The sequence below is a fragment of the Dermacentor andersoni genome, chromosome 4, assembly GCF_023375885.2.
Source record: "Dermacentor andersoni chromosome 4, qqDerAnde1_hic_scaffold, whole genome shotgun sequence".
In the NCBI taxonomy this organism is placed as follows: Eukaryota; Metazoa; Arthropoda; class Arachnida; order Ixodida; family Ixodidae; genus Dermacentor; species Dermacentor andersoni.
This window is the reverse complement of record NC_092817.1, coordinates 66374246-66396731: the sequence shown is the minus strand read 5'-3', so window position 1 is coordinate 66396731 and position 22486 is coordinate 66374246. Positions and strand designations below refer to the sequence as shown.

Genomic DNA, 22486 nt, shown 5'->3' with positions numbered 1-22486 from the left:
TTAGGCTTCCTCCGTTCCTGAGAGCATGTTCAATTTCTTGAAGTTATGTTCTAGCAACAATATCCCCACGAACACGGTACCTCCGCACGGTATCTACCTTTGTAGGTATCGTGTATTTCCCTTGCAGGTGCCAAGGTGTGATACGGATGCCACGGATCTTCGTAGTTTGCTTCTTTTTGTGTGTGTTATAGGTCGACTGGCTTTGTAAGTGTAATTTCACTTTTCCCCGATGCGTTCTGCCGTTTGCAGAATAAACAATCCATTGTTTGTGAATCCTCTACGCTTTCTTTAAAAGACGTACCTTTTTGCCCATGCCTGTTTGGAAAGGTTTTAAATTCAATTACGTTCTGGGGAGTTACGCGCCAAACCCACGATATGACTATGATGCACGTCGAACTAGTGGAGGACTCGGATTCATTTTGACCACCTGTGGTTCTGTATGGTACACCGGCGCTTTCGCATTTCGCCCCGATCGAGATGCGGCTGCCGCTGCCGGGATTCGATCCCACGACCTCGTGCTTAGCAGCTAAACGTCAGAGCCACCAAGCAACCACGGCTGGTAAAGAAAGGTTTGCTGGTTACAACTCTTCGAGATAACCTGTCAAGATAACTAAATATATTCGAAGTGATTGAATTGGAGAACACTGCCTTTGAAGCTAACCGCAGTCATTTCAACTTAAAACTAGACGAAGTTCTTTCCATTTTTCTTTTTTCCTGAAAAATGTTCTTGTTCTGATGTCTTCTTTTTTTCTTTTTGACAAGAGCGATATGTTTGCTTTGTTTTCGTTCTTGCTCTGTGTCGAGCAGAAATATATTTGCATAATTTGTGCATCTCGTGCTTTTTTTCTTTTGCGTCTCTGTACAAGATTGCATTTGTATGTGTAGGAATATACAAGCTGTATGATTGTATTTTATGTATTCCTGTAAGATTGTATAAGCTTGTATTCTTTGTAGGCAACTTTCTTTTGTTATTCGCGTAATATTTTTATATTTTCTCAAAGGTTATAGGTTTATTGTGTTTATGTCAGTGCTGTGAAACGTATTTATGTGAACCTGTCGAAATGGCAGCTTTTTCTGCACGCCCCTTCGTATCATTACACTCTATACTGAAGCGAAAAATAAACTTAATTGTCATTATTTGAGACCGTACGCGAAGTCACGACGAAAGCGAAGTCACTGCTCACTTTCAGACCTATATGCGCATCGTGTTCTGTAGAACACCAAGTTGATGGTAACTAACAATGATTACATTCAGCACATCTACGCTGCTTAATTTTCTTTTATCGTGTTTGAACTGGATCTGTCATGTGCAGCCTATAGAAAAAAAGTGCGTCGTCGGTGGAACTTTCGATTGCTTGGCAGGCCATTGCTGGTAAACTCTAACCACAAAAGTAAACCACAGACTACTTTAGAGTATCCACCAGGAAAAAAAAAAGAAAAAAATTTTGCGGAACCCAAGCGCTATGGGAATCAGTTTATATATGCGAGGCTTTCTTTGGTGTTAGCGGGGTCACGGCTACTACTACTAAGATGCAAGGTAGGCAGGAGAACCTGAGATGCCGTGTGAGTGCTGCTGCTAGACATAATTAAGCGCTTTTTCTATGAATAAGAGGGTAAGCATGCGGTTTCGCGTTTATGCATGGTGCAAATGCGTGCTCCGCAACTTGCAATGGGTCAGTGTTCATGAAGGTAAGCTAGGACTTAAAGATAACCATGGTAGCCTAAACACTGCCACTGTAAAGGTAAGCAAAACAAGTTTAGCATGGTAGCTGCGTCGAATAAAAATTGCTGCATGGCCGCGGGATCGTGTGACTATGCGTTTATCACTATACACAGTAAGGAGTTGGAAATGGAACGACAGCGACACATTAGCGTTGCATAAGGCGCTACAACAGTGAAGAACCGGAGCGTACCAAAACTGTGCCATAGGTTTCACTAAAACTTGACAATATATTTGTTGCAAACTCCAAGTCAAACTTAAGGCCAATTGTTCAGCAAATTGTACTCAATAAACAGCGACATGCGAGTTAGATGATCGTAGTTGAATATTAGTTGTCTACTAATACTGAAAGTGTTCCGTATATCGAGCTAACTTTTATACACATTGAAACTGGCAATGAACAACAGTGCGTATGAAACTCTCGAATTTTACGTGCCAAAACCACGATGTGCTTATGAGGCTCGCCGTATAGCGGGGGACTCCGGACTAATTTTGACCGCCAGGGAATCTTTAACGTGCCCCAATGCTCGGGACAAGGGAAGGAAAACTGGGTTGCAGGGCTTAAAGCGCCGTAGTGGAGTGATTGCGAAATCTCTTGTGTTCTTTTTTTTTTTTAGAGCCCGGTATGGAATCAGAATAAAAATTGTAGTCCCTCATATAGGGATGGAAGGGGGCGTTATTCCATATTCTAGTGTAACTACCACAGCAGTTAGCGAGAGATCATGTCATTATGCGCCGAAGCGGTTTAGTGGTATGACGTTGCGCTGCTATAAGCACGAGACCGCGAATTCGAATCCCGGCACCGTGGTCGCATTTCGACGAAAGTGAAATGCAAAAACGGCCATGTGCCGTGCATTAGGGGCACATTAACAATCCCTAGGTGGCAAAAATTAATCCATAGTCCACCACTACGGTGTGCCTCATATTCAAATCGTGATTTTGGCCCGTAAAACCTCAGAATTCAGTTCAGTGAAGAGATACTTACTTTAATGAGAAAGTAGAGGTGTTAACGTTCCAGATCACCGGGCACCCAGATGTTGAGTTGTACTTATGGTACACACTGGGATTCTAAAAACAAGCAAACATCACGGACACCCAAATCCGCATAAAGCTATTCACGAAGCGTTAATGAAACTTTGCGAATGGCTGTAATTAGAAGAAATTATTGTTCGAGTACATATGATAGGGTTAATTCGACAGATTCCGTTCAAATAATGGTTTTGGCACGTAATATTCTAGAATTTATTTTCATTTGTTAAGACCAGCCAGTTATTTGTCGAACCATTACAAAGTAAGCTTCATATTTCCCAAATACTGTCTTTCGCACCATCGGCATCTTGCCGGAATTTAATGAATGCAATGTCAATGTATCAGCTATTCCTGGAATGCGAGTGGCTTGTGCGCACAGTGCGAAGCGACAGGGCTGTCGTGAAAGAGCAGCTTGAGAGCAATTTTCTGCAGCTTGCGATTCAAACTTTTTATGCGTCTTTATTTCGCACTGCGAGACACATGCAGAAAGTCACTGCAGCAGTTTGAAAGTGCTATGAAAGGCCTGAAATACAGCGCTGCAAGTCTGGGCCACGTTCCAGCTCGCTTGCCTATGTCCAGCTAACTGCCCTCAATTCTGAGAGAACGTCCCCCCCCCCCCCCCCCATGGACCCTGCCACGTCCTGAAACTTTGCCTGAGCTCTGCCGGGTAGCAAAGCTAGCCACAAAGGTAAGAGGCCATTGACCTCACAAACTGACAAGAGGACTGAAGACTGCGCCGAACAATCAGGCATTTACACCTCCGTGGGCGCACCAATAGCTTCTCAACACCAACCAAGACCCATCGCTTTCCTTGCCGCCGATTTGCTCGGCTATATTGAATCAGTTAACCACGGTTAAGTTGAACGGCGGTTAAGCTGCCAGTACAGCTAGGGTATGTATGAGGTTATTCCGCGGCTTCCTGGCTCCCCTGCTTAAGGGGCTTCTCGCCAGTAGGTCTGGCCATGTTGAACTGACAAACGTAGTGCACACAATGCACACTAACGATCGTGCCTCCTATTACACACCTACGTGTCGCGAATACAGCTTAAACGCCTTTTGCTCTACTCGCGGGCGCCGTGCTCCTAGCCAGAGAGTCGACATATATCGCGCGATTGCGCCTATGTACATGACAGTGACGTCGCTCATAGTGACACGTGATTTCGAGAATTATTCAAAAGCAACATGAGTTATTTGTTTAATGTCTTGCTTTAATAGACCAATTAAGAGAGAAGCGTTGACTGTTGGACCAGTTGGTGCATCATGTTGTGACACTGCGTGGAATAATGGCGGAAAGAAACTATGTGGACAGGACAGAGTGCCTGTCTTGTCCATGTCGTTCCTTTCCGCCCTTACTTATTTATTTATTTATACTGCAGCCCAATATATGGCTATAGAAGGAAATCGAACATCATACATTATATTACATTAAAAACGCATACATACACAAAAAGATGAACGATTAAAAAGAAGTGTTTTAGTTGCTAGCCAGGTGCTTACCAGTGGTAGCTATAAAATATGTTAGTGATAGTGAACGAATGTTACCGGGTGGAGAATTCCAAAGCTCTATTGCACGTGAAAAAAAAACGCTATTTTAATTGTCTTAGTACGGGCATAAACAGGTTCAAGGCGTGGGAGCTGCGAGTACAACCTAATAATTGCATATAAATGTCTTAAGACTTCATTGTAATAACGTGAAAGTAATGACTCAATGCAAATATTGTTGAGCCTGTGTTGGTGAGAAACTGCGGCTGTAATTTTGGCAAATGAAACGGATAGATGAAACGTTATTGAGTGAGCTGATTTCACATTGTTGGGGGGGAACCAAACGACAGATACATATTCTAGAGCAGCACGAATTAACGTTTTATGTAATAGCAGTTTAGTATCGCGAGGGGTCTTAAGTAAAGTGTGGCGGAAATAACCTAATTTTTTAGGACTTTCCTATTTAGATATTCGATGAGTTTAGACCAAAAATATTTTATGTTAAAACGACATCTAAGTATTTATATTCAGACACTCTCTTAAGTTGGATGCCATCCAGAGAATAATTGAACGAGCGAGGGCTCTATATATTGGCAAATGACATCACGACTGTCTAATACAGTAGATGTTAATTTGCCACGTTTCGCTCCCGGCGCAGAAAGACATGAGGGACTGCGCAAAACGGGGTTGGTCATCAGTGGATTAATAAATTTGTATAACAGACAGTCATCTGCATGAAGTTTGATTTTAGTTGACGTGCTGCGAGGTAAATCGCCGTTAAACGACACAACACACACAAAATATTACCTTAATAATTATGAAATAAATATTATCTTATTTAATTACTTTTGGCCCATATAAGAGATATATATTCGTTGAGAAGATGTTGCTTTGATGCGTGATGCAGTATTTTTGTGTAACATGTGCTCGACGATGTGCTGCTTTATTTTTTTTTTAACATCTCCTCTAGGCTCTCACTCTTCAGATATTTCTTGTTAAGAAATTTCAAGCAGCGAAGTCTCCTAACTTCTTTCAGCTTTTCTTGCCAGGCTGACAGGCGCAATTTGAAATTAATAAAATGACTTTGTGTCCGTCACTATGCCTTGACATTTGCAAATTGTATGGTCGTATACTGAGTCCTCTAAAGCAGGGATAAAAAATATACTCTTTCAAGCAGTAAGATGCGTGATAAAGTATTAAGCCTGAGTTTTTCCGTTTGGAAAAGGAAAACAGGTCACGTCCTTTAAAAAAACGGATTTCCACTACTCCCAAACATTTAAAATGTCCTTTAAAATGCCCTGTCCTGAACTGTCCACGAGGACAGTGAAGCGGTACGAGGGCTTCTTAGTCGATGCTCATTCATGAGTGTCGTGACTGCCTTGCGCCTCAACGTCGGGCGAGCACCAAGCGACCGTCACTATTAAGCCGCAATCGCGCTAGCTTCATGCTCGCCAGGCAGTGAGACGCAATTGAGTCACGTCGCTCATAAACGGACGCCTACTAAAAGCAGAACAGTTGCCGTCTTCAGCTGTTCAGTTGCACCTTTCTGTGAAATTAGCAGTGCCATGTTCTTTATTTTATTTCCTGAAACGGCTATGTACTCGGATGGTGCGCTTCTAGTCTTCGATCTATCGGCAGCAATCACATGGCTGTTTTGCTTAGAAAGTTAATAATCGAATTTGCACAATTACTTGTATGATTACTACAGTGCATCATTTTCAGATCTTAGTCTGTGGTAAAACTAATCCAGAGGAAATTATTTAATTATATGGGCTGCTTCTCTAATTTTAAGAAATTTCGAATGCATTTTTGTTCGCGGGATCAGATCCCGGCCGCGGCGGCCGCATTTCGATGGGGGCGAAATGCGAAAACACCCATGTGCTTAGATTTAGGTGCACATTAAAGAACTCCAGGTGGTCGAAATTTCCAGAGTCCTCCACTACGGCGTGCCTCATAATCAGAAAGTGGTTTTGGCACGTAAACCCCATATTTTAATTTTTTTTAACCACCTGTGACAGCAGCTTCGAAAATGATGTACTTTTCCGCGACCACAGGAAGGCACAAGTATTTAATTCAGATACTGCGGATTTTATGACGATGAAGATGGTCGACAAACTGCAGCTGAAGCATGTGAAATGTATTTCGCACGTGCACCTGTATGAATACTTGGCATTTCTTTGTGCTTCATCATCATCATCATCATCATCATCATCATCATCAGCCTGGTTATGCCCACTGCAGGGCAAAGGCCTCTCCCATACTTCTCCAACTACCCCGATCATGTACTAATTGTGGCCCTGTTGTCCCTGCAAACTTCTTAATCTCATCCGCCCACCTAACTTTCTGCTGCCCTCTGCTACGCTTTCCTTCCCTTGGAATCCATTCCAAGTGCTTTGTGCATGCGTATTCATTTACTTTGTATTATTGGAAATGATTTTTTTTGCGCATGATTATTGCAGAAAGTGCGGCTTTGAAGCTTTCTATAGTGAAGCTTAAGAACGCATATGAAATTTGCTTTATTGCCGGAACGCCTTTTCTTTGATATCGCTTCATGATATCAACCATACGCACTTGAAGGACGGCTGCTTGATGATGCAACGGAGAGATTTTTTTTTGCGTGCATCGGACTGAAACTGCAGCTTTTTAGACACCAATTTAAACCATCAGAAATGTTTAATACGGAGCTACTAACACATATGAAATAATAGGGTGCAATCAAACATAGTAGAGCGCACTGCTCACATTACGGAAGCCAGGATTCTTGGGCTCTGGTCTCAGTCGACGTTGGCCCAAAACGCATTACAACTGTCAGCGTGTTGTTAAAAAGAAACGGGACTGGTCGAAAAACTATAGCGTGTGCAAACTGACGCGTTCCTTTTTTTATCTTTCATTGTTTTGCAATCTTTTCTGCCCTTACCACATCTCCCTGTGCAGAGTAGCCCAATCGGACACTTACTCTGGTTGACTTCTCTGTCTTTCATCTCTTGTTTTCTTCCTCTCACTCTATGAAATAATGATGCAAGTGAAACTGATAAAGTAAGTAGTGCGATAAAAAATTAGGCCTCTTACGTATATAGAGCGTATTTAGTCGTATAGCTTGCGGCTCCCTTTTACCAATGGCCTGGCGGGAATTTTATTGCTGAGCTAACTAATTTATTTATTTCGTCTGGATCACACGATAAAACTACGAAAAGTAAAGAGGAATTTTAGCTGAGCTTTTTTTCTCACAACGTGTTGAAGGCTCCATTGAAGATAGCGTAATGATTCTTCAAGCTTTGGTAGCCACAACTGTGTTTCTATTCCTCAGCGTGATGTAATGAATTGACAATACGCAAAAAAAAGTGAGCGTATCCCTCCTGACGGCACGAGCCCGACGGCAGCTGACTCTGCCGATAGAAATGACCCCGAACTGGGCCGAATCGCGTCAGTCGTGGCCGTCTGCCCCTAGTCAGAGTGAATTCACACACTGTTTGTGGTGGTCTATCATGCCGCACATATTATTGCGACCTTACGATGCACCGTTTGTGCCGCGTGCATTTATTCTGAGTCGTGATCCGGCGACGAAAGATTGCAGCGAGCATCTCTGAACTGGCGAGACTGCAGGCTTGCGAAAAAAAAAAGAAAATAAAGAAAGTGAGAAGGAACAACAAAAGAAAGAAAACCCTATCACCTTCTTGAAAATACTTTTGTGAGAACACAAAACAAAAAATATAAAGCTTATGCTATTTAAGACCAAGAGTATTTATTTAAAACGATGAATGAAGCATTTTTGTATCTTTCCAGCCTCGATCGTTTTCTCGCCCCAGGTTCGTAATGGTTTCGATAAATGCGTTGTTTGTTTAAGTATTTGTTAAATAGCAACTGATTCATTTTACGCTCGGAAAATGAGTAGTAAATGTGCCGTGTACGTGTAAACCAGCGCAAAAGTCATGCAGAGCTGTTCTTCCTACTTATATCCCTTGCAATGAAGCTAAAAAGCAGACGAAGTGCAGCATTGTAGAAGGCACGGGGCTATTTTTCCCTCGCGATCCGGTATGTGCTGTAGCATTCAAACCACGAGAGACCAAACCAGTCATCAAAATACAAAAATCTTTATTTATACCGAGAATTGCGCGTTTTCGAAGCGCGGTTTTTTGAGCGGGACTACTTTAGCCGTGGAGGCAATCGGCTGTCGCGCTTCGATCATGTGGGCGGAACCTCCCCTTTTTTTCTAAATTTGTACCCGACTTGCTGCGTATGTCGGCGAGTGTAAGCGCGTGCAATTCAGCATATGTTGTTCGTTTAGCATTCTTACGTCGTCCGATCGGATCCATGCTACACTTGCTCCTTCCGAGCCCACCCAAGAATGCGGTGATAGCTGACCCTGCCTCCCTTAACCGCCTTCCCTTCTCCACCACAGCGCACAAGATTGCAAATAGGTGGAGTAAACGAGTTACCAACCAACGAACCGTCGATTCAAAATGTTCGAGGGAGACTCGATACAATTTCGCTTTCTGGATACGGGCTGGGCTCTCAACTTTTCGCGATGCTGGATCGCCAGTGACCACGAGTGGAATTACTTGCACTCTGCAACCGCGTCTGTGTGTTAGGCATGTCGTGTCTGGGAAGGTAACGTCTATAGTGCTCAGTCTGAGCCCTAGCGATCCAGAAGTCAGTCTTGTTCGCGCAGTTTGCGCGCCATCGACGATGACCGGCGCTCACATACTGACAACTTGGTTTGCCAAACCCACTGGTGACGTCGTCATACATATATAGCTCACAGCAAATCCGTTACGTGGTGCGAAATTTACCTCTCCTCCAAAAATAGAAAACGCTTTTTTTTAACCAATGAAGACGCAGTTATCAGAAAGGAAAGCCACGTTTTGTAGCAAGTCGGGCCGCTCTAAAACCCGCTCTCGTTCTCTTTATAACGAATAGCAGACGCGGTCTGCGCAAGACCAAACCACTGCAATGCGCGTTATTTATTTAATAATTGACACTGGCATTTTATCATAATAAGAAAGAGTACGGATCTGTCGTACCCTGGTCGAGCAAGCAGCGAATGAAGCATGGAATCCGGTAGACGTACTTCACGCAAACTGCGCTGTAGTGTTGGCAATGACAATGCAGCTATTTTTCATGTATTTGGTGCCTCGACAACTTTTATAAGGAGTCCGAGCTGGAACGTGAGCCCCCCTTCCGAACGAAATTTCCGGCTACGCCACGGCACTGTGGGTATGTGCCACAGCCACTCAGGACAACAACAACAATGTTCTATAGTGTCAGCTGGTGCCTTCAGCATTCCCTTTGCATAAACAACACTCGTGCTTGTCTCCGCCTCGCGACATATTGTTGAAGGTGCTGGATACCAAGACGGAGCTCCGCAGCGGTCGCCGCGTGAGCCCCGACACCATCCATGATCGACAGCCAAAGCGCAACGATGACCGACCTCCATGCGCTCTGCTGGCTCTCCTCGTTGAAGGACCTTACAGGGTGTCTTGAGCTTTGGGCGTTGCGCTTGCAAGAGTACACTTTCGCTGTAGTGTACAAATCCGGACGTTTACATCAGGACGCTGACTGCTTGTCCCGCCACCCTCTTGACCGACCGGGAGCCACAGACCTCGACTCCGACACCAGCTCAGATTTCCTCAACATTGGCAATGAACAGCGCCGTGATCCCTTTCTGCGAACCATCATAGATCGGTTAAGCTCGCCAACTTCTGATCCTTTCCTTCGTCTCTTCTGTATTTCCGACGGAGTCCTGTTCAAACGCTACTTGCGGACTGGTGGTGCTGACCTACTGCTGGCCGTACCGGGGCACCTTCAGCGCATCGTGCTTCAACAACTCCCCGACGCGCCCACCGCTGGGCATCTCGGTGTTACTCGCACCTTTGACCGAGTCCGGCGCCGTTTCTTCTGGCCCGACCTCTACCGCTCTGTGCGCCCGTATGTGACTGCTTGCGACCTGTGCCAGCGCCGGACGCCCACTCCCATGGCTCCAGCTAGCTGGGCTTTTACAACCCATAGATATTGCTACTGAGCCTTTTCTTTCTTCTTTTTTTTTTGCGTGGGACTCGTCCTACTTGGCCCTTTCCCTTTCTCAACTAAGGGCAACAAATGGGTTGCGGTTGCAACCGATTACGCCACGCGCTTCACCATTACGTGAGCTCTGCCTGCAAGTTGTGCCACTGACGTCGAGGATTTCCTCCTACACAATGTCATATCCTGCACCACGGTGTTCACGTCAGCTCCTCACGGATCGCGGACGTTACTTCTTGTCAAAGGTCTTTGATGATATCCTTTGTCTATACTGAACATAAAATATAGCCACTGCTTACCATCCACAGACTAACGGTCTCAAAGAGCGGCTGAACAGAACGCTTACCGACATGCTAGCTATACCCGTGACTATATGTACGTTTCTCCAGACCACCAATAATGGGACGTCGCCCGGCCATATGTCACCTTCGCGTACAATTAGTTCCTCCATGACACTGCAGGTTACTCACCGTTTTATCTACTGTTTGGCTATGATCCTGTTTTGCCCCATGGACACTGCATTTCCACAAGTCACACAGTCGCACACCTCTTATGCCCGCGATGCGATTTCTATGGCAGCACAGGCCTGTCAGATTGCCCGCGCTCGCCTCACTGATTCCCAGGCTGCCCAGAAGTCCCGTTACGATATGCACCATATGGACGTGCAGTATTTACTTGACTCCCTCGTGCTCCTGTGGTCACCATCTCGTCGTGTGGGCCTATCGGAAAAACTGTCGCCATATATTCAAGTCACTACCAAATTCTGCGACAGCTTTTGGATGTGACCTACGAGATCGCTCCCGAAGAGCCAGGCCCGTCGTCCGTACAGCCAAGAACCGATGTTGTTCATGTCTCCAGTTTAAAGACCTCCGTTTATGCCCTTGCCGATCCATAATCTCTTGCGCCGGGTCGGCGCTTCAACCCCGGCGGCGTAGTGTCGCGATGCAGAACAGGACATGCAGACAAGAGACGATGACGAAGAAGTGTTGTTGTTGCTGGGGCGCTTCCGCCGCCACGTTCTCCACCCGGGCTAGGCGTGAAATTTTGTTGCGTATGGACGTGTTTTTCCAGGGCTCCGTGGCGGCAACGAAATGATAAGTTTTTGTGCATGCTTTGAGCTTGCTTCTGTTTTTGATTTCCTTATTTTTTTAGCCTTTAAATAATAATTGTGTAGTTTTCGTTTTTCTTTCTATCTCTTTTTCCTGTGCGCGGGTGTGTTTCGTGTATGTTTGGGCTTGCGAACAGTCAAAGCGTCCTTTCGCGTCACGTGCTTCAACACGTGCAACCGGGTGGGACGTTGTCTTTATAACCTTTAAATAGTAGCTTGTAAGTAGCAAGAGTAATAGCTATTAGTGGTTTTACTGTGTGTGCTTTGGTATCGGAAATCTTGTTTTGGTAGGAAAGTGAGAGCGTGGTCGCGTGGTTGAGCACGCGCGAACACGTGTCATACCTTAAGTCGGGGTGGCATTGATTGCATTTAAAGCATTGGTGAGAATTACATTGCGGCATTTTAAGGATTTAGATTCTGTGCGTGTAGCTTTTTGCTAGAAGGCACATGCTCTGAAAGCTTCGGTATTTGCATTAGAAAAAGCCGTGCAATACATGCCAAGAAAGCCGGGAAAGCGTGCAATGTGCGGGGGGGTCCCTCCAGGCAGACGAAGGGACGAATGAGAATGGAGATGGAATCGAGTCAATCGGCAGACATTGTGATGTCGATGCCAGGCTGAAGAAATTGGATGCTTTCCAGGACGAGCTTGTCAAACAGGTCGAAGATCTCAAAAATGAGCTAAATATGGAGCGTGATGCACGGAAGGCAGTGGAAAAAAGGCTTCAAGCAGCTGAGGAAAAGCTGAACAGGGCCGCCATTGTGAACGAGAATGATCCTGACAATGGAACACAGTGTCCCGACGTGACAGGAGAGAGAGTGTCAGCAAAGCACGTGCAATGCGTGCAACGGGGGGAGGGGGTAGGTGGAAAGAGCGGAACCTCTCGTGAGGCCGCCACACAAAACAAGCAGGAGCGCAGGAGTCATTGCTCCTTGTCAAGACCGAATCACGCGGAGAAGGACAAATGGAAGCAGTGAGAGGTAAAATAGAGTGATATTATTATCACCGGCAGGTGCTCAGAAGCAATTGTGGAGAGGGTGAAAGGCAATAAAAGAGTGGCCGTAGGGACATTTCCAGGGCGGACACTATAGGTCCTGTCATGGAGCGAGGAAAAGCAAAGCTCGCGGAAAATGACCATGTGTGCAACCTTGCCATAGCAGCAAGGGGGCTAAATGACGTCCTAAACAGGAAAGGGACTGGACTAGTCCAGCGCTTGACGAAGGGGGTAGACGACTTGCGCGAGCTGTCCCCTCAAGTGCAGGTCGGGGTGTGCACGGTGACGAAGGTGCCAGTACGTGACGTATAAAGAGCCGTAGTGGCTGCTAATGAGGCGATATGAAAAATGAACCGAGAGAAAAGTGTCGATGTTGCCGAAGTAAACAGGGAAGTGAGAAGATGTGGTGGTTTTGAACGAGACGGGATCCACTTCTATCACAGGCTTGGACGAGAAGTGGGCTGGTGACTTGCTGATCGCGCTGTTGTTTTTTAGGGGACCCACGGGCGCTCAGGAGGCCAGAGTAGGTAGTAATGAAGAAGGTCCCCTGAGGGAACCTCAGAATAGCATCGCCGTCAATAACAGAAAAAGGGAGAAAACAATAAAGAAAGCTCGCCGTGCAAAAGCTAGGCTAGCTACATGTATAAACATGCAGGCCGGAAGAAGAAATGAAATGTGGGCAAAGATTGAGGAGCAGTTAAATAGAGAAAAAATAGGGGTGTATGCGGTTACAGAAACGTACCTTAGAGACAAGGAAGAGCCGCCAGTGATCGAGAATTATAATTGGGAAGGGTGCAACGTGCAGAGCTAAAAAGGAAAAAAAAAAAGGACGGTGAGTCGGAATGCTCATTCATTAGGGAGGCAAATAGAAAAAGAGTAAATTCAGTATGTCAAGAACATCTCTGGTTATGCACAATGAGTGGAAAGAAAACTTGGCTGGGCGTAACGTATTTGTGGACCGGAAGTAATGCAGAGAGTAGAATCAAGAGTTACTGGAATGCCTAAGTGCTGACATTAGGGGCTTCGGGAATGACGCCGAAATAATCGTATTAGGTGACATGAATGCCCACATACAGGATCTACAGATGGCTATACCGACAACAACGGGAAGTCAGTGCTAGAACTTTGTGAGCAACATAACCTCGTTATCGTGAATACAAGGCCTAAGTGGGATGGGCAGACCACGTGGGAAGTGGGAAACCGGCAATTTACCATTTATTATTGTCTGATGACGGAAGGAATTTATGATAAGTCGACGGAAATGGTCATTGACGAAGAAAGGTATAGGAGCATAGGAAGTGACCATAAACGCATCATTTTGAAAAATGGAACATGTAGTCGGGAAAGAGAGCAAGGAGCGAAGAATGCCCAGTACAAATTTGAACTCTGAATAAATAACAAATATAGTCACAAGAGTCGAGGAAGAACTTGCCAAATGGCCAAGAGTGGGAATATAGTGAGCTTCTAAGTGTTATAACGACAGAAACACGGAAAGAGAAACAACATGTTCGTTGGAAAGGAAAAAAGAAACCGAAAAGCTGGCGGAAGAGGGAGATACGAGAAGCGATCACCGAACAACAGAAGGCCTCCCGAGAGCACAGGCAGGCAAAAAAAAGCGCAGTTGCAGCAGGATGAAGTAGCCAGTAAATGGGAAATATACCGGGAGAAAAAATATATGGCTCAAATACTGGTGCAAGCAAAGATAAAAGGTGAAAGTGAACGTTGGTTGTCAGAAATACGTGAGAAAAAGAAGGCCGCACCTAGAATATTTTGGAACCACATAAAATTATTAGACAGGAAGTCAACAACAATACAACAACACATCCTAGACGAAGATGGAAACAAACTGGAAGGGGAAGCGGCATTAAATTACATCCGAAAATTAACAGCCGAATCTTTCCAAGGCAATGACGAGATTGAATTTGAAGAAAAGAAGAGCATGAAAGAGAACCAGATGGAAAAGGAGCTGGCGCTGACAAATTTCGACTGGAAGAAAGCCGTAAATTCCTAAACGCACAGACACAATGCTAGACGAGGTTCCCGTTAGGCTGATTAATGATAGGACCAAAAAGTAAGGAAGCTCTGGTGAAAGCAATGGAAAAAACTTCAAAAGATAGACGAATGCCAAACAGTTGGAGACAAAGTAGAATGAATTTAATTTATAAAGCTAAGGGGGAGAAAGATAGAATTCACTCGTATAGACCGCTGACCATTACATCGGTAATATACAGGCTAGCAATGCAGGCAATCAAATTAAAGCTGCAAGCATGGGCAGAGAATAATGGCATTTTGGGAGAACTTCAGAATGGCTTCAGAATAGGTAAACGTTTGGATGATAACTTATTTGTTCTTAGTTAGTGTATTGAAATATCAAGAGCAGAAAGCAGACCGTTATACGAGGCCTTTCTAGACATTACAGAAGCGTAATGTCTCCTGTAAACAGGCTGTGAATAGCATTGGAGAGATCGTATCTCCCTGCCTGACGCCTTTCGTTATTGGGATTTTGTTGCTTTCTTTATGGAGGACTACGGTGGCTGTAGAGCCGCTTTAGATATCTTTCAGTATTTTTACATACTGCTCGTCTACACCCTGATTCCGTAATGCCTCCATGACTGCTGATGTTTCGACTGAATCAAACGCTTTCTCGTAATCAATGAAAGCTATATATAAGCGTTGGTTATATGCCGCACATTTCTCTATCATCTGATTGATAGTGTGAATATGGTCCATTGTTGAGTAACCTTTACGGAATCCTGCATGGTCCTTTGGTTGACGGAAGTCTAAGGTGTCCCTGATTCTATTTGCAATTACCTTAGTAAATACTTTGTAGGCAACGGACAGTAAGCTGATCGGTCTATTATTTTTCAGGTCTTTGGCGTCCCCTTTCTTATGGATTAGGATTATGTTAGCGTTCTCCCAAGATTCCGGCGCGCTCGAAGTCATGAGGCATTGCGTATACAGGGTGGCCAGTTTTTGAAGAACAATCTGCCCACCATCCTTCAACAAATCTGCTGTTACCTGATCCTTCCCAGCTGCCTTCCCCCTTTGCATAGCTCCCAAGGCTTTCTTTACTTCTTCCGGCGTTACTTGTGGGATTTCAAATTCCTCTAGACTATTCTCTCTTCCATTATCGTAGTGGGTGCCACTGGTACTGTATAAATCTCTATAGAACTCCTCAGCCACTTGAATTATCTCATCCGTATTAGTAATAATATTGCCGGCTTTGTCTCTTAACGCATACATCTGATTCTTGCCTATTCCTAGTTTCTTCGTCACTGCTTTTAGGCTTCCTCCGTTCCTGAGAGCATGTTCAATTCTATCCATATTATAGTTCCTTATGTCAGCTTTCTTACGCTTGTTGATTAACTTGGAAAGTTCTGCCAGTTTTATTCTAGCTGTAGGGTTAGAGGCTTTCATACATTGGCGTTTCATGATCAGATCTTTCGTCTCCTACGATAGCTTACTGGTATCCTGTCTAACGGAGTTGCCACCGAATTCTATTGCAGTCTCCTTAATGATGCCCATAAGATTGTCGTTCATTGCTTCAACACTAAGGTCCTCTTCCTGTGTTAAAGCCGAATACCTGTTCTGTAGCTTTATCCGGAAGTCCTCTATTTTCCCTCTTACCGCTAACTCATTGATCGGCTTCTTATGTACCAGTTTCTTCCGTTCCCTCCTCAAGTCTAGGCTAATTCGAGTTCTTACCATCCTATGGTCACTGCAGCGCACCTTGCCGAGCACGTCCACATCTTGTATGATGCCAGGGTTAGCGCAGAGTATAAAGTCTATTTCATTTCTAGTCTCGCCGTTCGGGCTCCTCCACGTCCACTTTCGGCTATCCCGCTTGCGGAAGAAGGTATTCATTATCCGCATATTATTCTGTTCTGAAAACTCTACTAATAACTCTCCCCTGCTATTCCTAGAGCCTATGCTATATTCCCCCACTGCCTTGTCTCCAGCCTGCTTATTCTTGTCTACCTTGGCATTGAAGTCGCCCATCAGTATAGTGTATTTTGTTTTGACTTTACCCATCGCCGATTCCACGTCTTCATAGAAGCTTTCGACTTCCTGGTCATCATGATTGGATGTAGGGGCGTAGAGCTGTACGACCTTTAATTTGTACCTCCTATTAAGTTTCACAACAAGAGCTGCCACCCTCTCGTTAATGCTATAAAATTCCTGTATGCTACCAGCTATATCCTTATTAATCAGGAATCCGACTCCTAGTTCTCGTCTCTCCGCTAAGCCCCGGTAGCACAGGACATGTCCGCTTTTCAGCACTGTATATGCTTCTTTCGTCCTCCTAACTTCACTGAGCCCTATTATATCCCATTTACTGCCCTCTACTTCCTCCAATAGCACTGCTAGACTCGCCTCACTAGATAACGTTCTAGCGTTAAACGTTGCCAGGTTTAACGCTTGAAATTTGCCGTTAGAAAATCAGGTGTTATGGTATTCAAGGAAGGAAAGATGAAAAGCAGAAGGCAGGGAGGTTAACCAGAATAACGTCCGGTCGACTACCCTACACCGGGGGAATGGGTAAGGGGAAAACAAAGATGGCAGGGAGAGAGAGGAGGGAAGGAAAGAAGGAAATTAACGGTGTGTTCGCTGACGCGTGTGGTCTAATAGTAATTGCACTAATAGCCACAAACATTCACACAAGCTCGTCGTCCTCAAGAAGCACAGAAGTGCCTTCACGCTTTATGGGCCGACGAGCAATGGGGGCGGTGTTTCAGATGCACCTGCACGGAAAAAGCGGGCGATTGTCCAGTTTTTGTAGAGCGTTAGCAAGTTCTTGTCTTTCTGGGGCATATCGTGGACAGTGGCACAGCAGGTGGTCGATGTTTCCTTCGGTGCCGCAGACCTCGCACGCTGCACTGTCTGTCACTCCAGTTAATGTAGAATATGCCTTTGTGAAGGCAACTCCTAACCAAAGGCGACAGAGAAGCGCAGCTTCACGTTGAGAAAGTCCGAATGGAGGTCGGAGTTGCAGTGAGGGGTTTAATTGATGCAGTCGTGTAAGTCTTAAGTTTGGCGAGTTCCACTCGGTCAGTGAGAGACTGCGTGCCAGCTGTCGGAGCTGCCTTGTGGCGTCTGTCCTCGCAAGCGGAATTGGAACGCTGTGCTCTTCTTGTGATGTGATGTGCGAGCAGCGTTATCGGCGATGGTATTCTATGAAAACAGTAAACAGACAGTGGCAATACAGGGCCAGGAAATAGCTCGGGCAAAAGAATATAAATACCTTGGTATATGGATAAACGAACACAATAGATATATGGAAAACAGCAAAAAACTAACAGTAAAGGGGAAGAGAAATGCAGCCATAATGAAACACAGAGCGCTATGGGGATACAATATATAGGTACGAGGTGCTCCGTGGTGTGTGGAAAGGTGTAATGGTTGCAGGACTTACTTTTCTAAACGCGGTTGTTTGCTTGAAATCAGGGGTACCATCAGGACTCGATGGCAACTCGCATTCGGCGCTCACGGGAAGACTAAAAATGAAGCTGTGCAGAGTGATATGGGCTGGACAAGTTTTTAAGTGAGTGAAGCTCACAGTAAAATTGATTATGAAGAACGACTGAGAAATGTGGAAGAAAGTAAATGGGCTGGGAGAGTGTTGAGGTATTTGTACAAAAAAAATGTTGACTCACCGTGGAGGAAAAGAACTAGGAAGCTTGCCAGCAAGTATGCGGCATGTAGCAAGTGAGCAACATGTCAAAGCGGAAAGTCAGAGAGGCTGAAATAATCTCATGGGTGGCGGCAATGGAAAAGAAACCTGCCATGAGTAACTACTTAGAGGAAAAAACGAAATCAGGAAAGAACCAAGTTATGTTAACTCAAAGGGAAGCGCATTACTTTTCGAAGCGAGGATGCCTTAGAACACGCACCTATAAAGCGAGATATAAGACGGAAGATGTGCTTGCTGCGGTAAAGCTAGGGAAACGATGGAGCATGTTTTATTAGAATGTGAAGATATCTGCCCAGTGGTCCATTTAAGCACCATTGGTCTCGTTGAAGCCCTTGGGTTCAGCGAGAGCAGGGGGAAAGCATGGGGAAAAGTAAACATGTCCGCAGTAGAGATTGGTAAGAGGCGATAGGAATATTGGTGGAAGTAGGGAAATGACGAAAAATGGACACGCACAAAAACAAAGTTCACAATATGTGGTCAGAAAATTAGCTTATGGGAATTCATCCTGTTTTTTTTTCTTTGCTTTTTTTAATACCTAGGTATATAGGCGATTAAACAGTATAATAGCAAGAGCTTAATGGCGCAACCCACCACCCTGTTTCAAAAAAGACACTCATAACATCTATCCATTGATTTAACACGCAAAAATACAACACGGAGACATTGCTCAGGTGCTCAGATTTGACCATATCGCATGAAGTGTCCGGCAACACTGCACTTTGACAGGCGACAGTAATACGAAACAAAATGTGCCTGTTGCGTTTCAAAATCCTGATGTCGGTTTGCATATCATTGCTCGTTTTGTCAGTGCACGTTTGTTCTGGCGCTTATTATGCGGACAATGGCGTGGACCAGACTATCATTTACCGCACGTTGCCGAAGTCTGACAGGCGTGAAATGCAGCAAGAAATCTTGAACTTGTTGGGCTTAGACCACAGGCCCAAGCCGAAGATCCACGAGCGAAAGTTCTCAGCACCGCGTTATTTGCTCGATCTTTACAACTCCTTCAAGGATGAAGACAACGGGGATATTCACCTCGATGCTGCGAAGGCACACAATGAATTCATAACAAACAACCAGAGCTTGCGGATGATCAATGATTCTGATGTTATCATGAGCTTTCTCAACCATGGTGCGTACCCGCGTTTTTCTTTTTCTTCTTTTTCTATGACGAGTGCCCGTGAGTCGCTCTCTGTGGAATGCGAACTTTCATACCTGTATATCGGCAGTAAGGGAACATGCCAGAAGAGTACGTTGCGATTTGTTTGGAGAACATTGGGGGGTCGACATGAGGAAAAATGATGCTTTGTTCGCGCTTCACGATGATTCACACTTGTCGGGTATATGGAGGACTCTTATCCATAGGTACAGGATGCGATGGGCACGCACATCCCGTTTTCTTCATTTAGGCGCGTGCTCGCTCGAAAAAGAAAAAATAAGCAAGGTAGAAAGAATAAATGCAGGAATTGTGTCCCAAACTTCTGCGCGAACACCTTTTCTTTTCTCCCTTTGATGAAGCGATTAATCTCCTTTTTGTCTCCCTTGGATCATTACATAGAATTCTCCTGCTCAGAATTTTTCATTAGCCTCTGTAGTTTCCAATAACGCCGTACAAGAGGGGGGGGGGGGGGGGGGGGGGGAGTGTTGAAGGTTTCATGGTGCTTTCGTTTAGAAGCACTATTATTGGATATTAGTGGACCAATGACGATAGCACGCACTCCAAAACACTGCAAATGGAAAAATATTGCAAATAATTTATTGTTTCTGAAAAAAAAAATCAAAATCACATATAAACCTGCATTTCAAGAAAATGGCACTTATACAAATATTTTGCTTGGCTAAATTGGACTAGGATTGTGCACAGCATAGCTGTATGCATTTTAACATTCAACATAGTTTATGTTACATAGCATATGCTATAGTAAACACTGTTAGAATAGCAGCTTGGGCTTGTTGGTTTTCCATCCTGGTGTTAACAGCGCAAAACATAGACAAGACACGAGACGAGAGGACGACACCACAAGCGGTGACTTTCAACAACTTTCAAGGTTGTTGAAAGTCAGCGGAAAGGCATTGGTCCTGGGTTCAGTCCATCATCAACTGCGAAGCTCTTCATCTTAAACCCATCAACTCTCATAAATGTGGCTGTAATGTTTTTTTAGCAGACATTCGTTGCCGATGTGCAATGCATCGAAGGATGGACACAAGAGCCAGAGTTGGAGAACAGCATTGTTACACACACACATTTGCCTGCAGTAAAACAGAGGTAATGGAACATAGCATGCTAATGAGCAATGCATAACAGGCTAACAACATGGCCTCTACCACAATCCACAGTTCTGCGAGTTCATACGTGAATCACTATTGTTAAAGCTAACGCAAGTTAAAAGTCAATATAAAGAATACCGGTGCTCTCACGGTACTTTCCATTCAGGTAGACTTGGATGAACAAATGTGGCATTGCTTGTGCTGTTGGCATTGGCTCTGAACCATTGGGGTCTCCTTGGCTGATAGCCACCATCTTGCTTCTCCTTCCCTCTGCTTTCTTTCACTCATCTTGCCACCACACCTTCGAACCACCACCACCACTCATTGGACCACATTGTGCCCACACGTTCTGTCATGGTAGACGCCATCCCCACTGTTGCATTTTGGGGGTAGCGTTTAGACCAGGAATCCTCCAGCCTCATTAATGAGTATATCCAATAGTAGGAATGAAGGAACAAGTGTTTATTTTACATTATTTACACTGGCTCCAGATATGGAAGCCCACACCATGTAGGAGCTTATTAAACATCATGAGTTCACATAAGGACACATCAGCACACCTCCACTGCACCAAAAGTCTCCGCGTTTAAAACAGTTATCTTCCCTAGGAGACTAGACTAGTGAGCCTGATGACTATATCTCGTCTAATCGCAATAGTCAAATTGGTCGCAAAATCCCTCCCATGATGTTGCACCGTTTTGCCGGAGTCCTATGTTGCACATTTGCCGCTGCATATGGCGCAAGCGCATAGCAATTTGGGAATCCAAGGTCGAAGCGATTCCTATGGTAGACTTCGATGTTGGGCCCTTTCATCAATTAGTTCAGCATGTCAGGTTCACGTAGAGTGATCTTTGTGGTAGTTACCCTCCTCATGGAGGGCGGAAGTTGTTGCCTCAAAGTGAGCTCCTTTGTTTGCACATAACAGTCTATGTATCATCACAGTTTGGGCACGGGCTGATGAAAGGACGGCCTTGTGGGAAACGTCCAAGGAATGCTCATCGCTGTATTGAGACGTAACACCACACTTTGTGCTCATCGTCGTCTTCATTATCTTTGCTCGACGTTTGGTTTGGTTTGCTTCGGCGCCTATTGGTATGGTTCAATCCACTATGGGGGATCGGCCATGAATCAGGCGGTGTAAGTAAAAAAGGAAGAATACTTAAATAGAATTTTGTAATTTATGAATGAGATATTCAATATCTCATTCATATTTTCATGCTATATTATTTTAAAATTTGAAGTTCATATTTTTGTTTTCATGTTGAGGAAAATAAAAGGATAAAAATTAATGTGGCAGTCTCTTTGTTTCACTTACAAAATTAAATGTGGCATGACATACATTCTTATTGCAGTGTCCTAGTGCCAACGCCCCAAGAGACAGTATCGTAGGAAGCGTAATGACCAATCCAAGTTAGCGAAAAGGACCTTGTACAAGTCATTTTTCGTGCACGTAGAACCTGCGACACGCTATAAAGAAATGCTGCATTGTTTCAGGTTCACTGCAATAAGAACGTTGAGGGGAAGGTGCCGAACCAGACCTGTGGGAATAAAAATTAAGCACTGGTATTAGACAACGCATTTCCATAAATGAAACTTCAAGTTTTCTTGCTGAGCACCATCTGCTGTGCCAAGGGAATGTAAGGTGCTGAGGATTGGTGTCATTTAATACACATACATTGACATGTTCTTCTGACTGACTGAATAAACTTTATTGAAACCAGCAAGAGATGGTGGCTGGGCCTAGGCCTCCCACGTGGGGATGTCGAGGTGTTGCCTCTTCGCCGCCTCGCAGGCCTGCTGGGTCGCCCAGAGTTGGTCGTCAAGGTTGGAGCTACGCAGGGCAGAGTGCCATCTCGACGAGAGGGTCGTGGGGTTAGTGTCGGGGTATTGGTGTGTACAGTCCCAAAGCATGTGTGGAAGTGTGGCTGGCTGTGCCTTGCAGATATGGCACGTGGGATTGGGGTAAGTGTCTGGGTAGATCTTGTTGTAAAGTTGTAACGAGGGGTAAGTATTGGTTTGTAGCAGGCGGAAAGTTGTAGCCTGCGCTCGGGATAGTTTGTTGTGTGGGCCGGGGAAGGTTCTACGCTCTAAGTAGAAGGACTTCACAAGATCATTGTAGCGTGTCAGGCGATCCCTACCGGTGGGGGCAGCCTCCTCTTCTCCCACGCGGTTAACTA

At 44.9% G+C, this 22486-nt stretch overlaps 1 protein-coding gene across 2 annotated transcripts in view; it reads left to right on the top strand.

The window, feature by feature from the left end:
- The first annotated feature begins 18720 nt into the window (after nucleotides 1-18720).
- The window catches only part of gbb (glass bottom boat), a 28114-nt gene continuing 24348 nt past the window's right edge, over nucleotides 18721-22486 (top strand). For both annotated transcript variants that reach the window (XM_055073878.2, XM_050183113.3), the window contains exon 1: nucleotides 18721-19173. In XM_055073878.2, coding sequence (XP_054929853.2) covers nucleotides 18789-19173 — 385 coding nt within the window. In that variant the 5' untranslated portion in view covers nucleotides 18721-18788. The remainder of the gene's footprint in view (nucleotides 19174-22486) is intronic.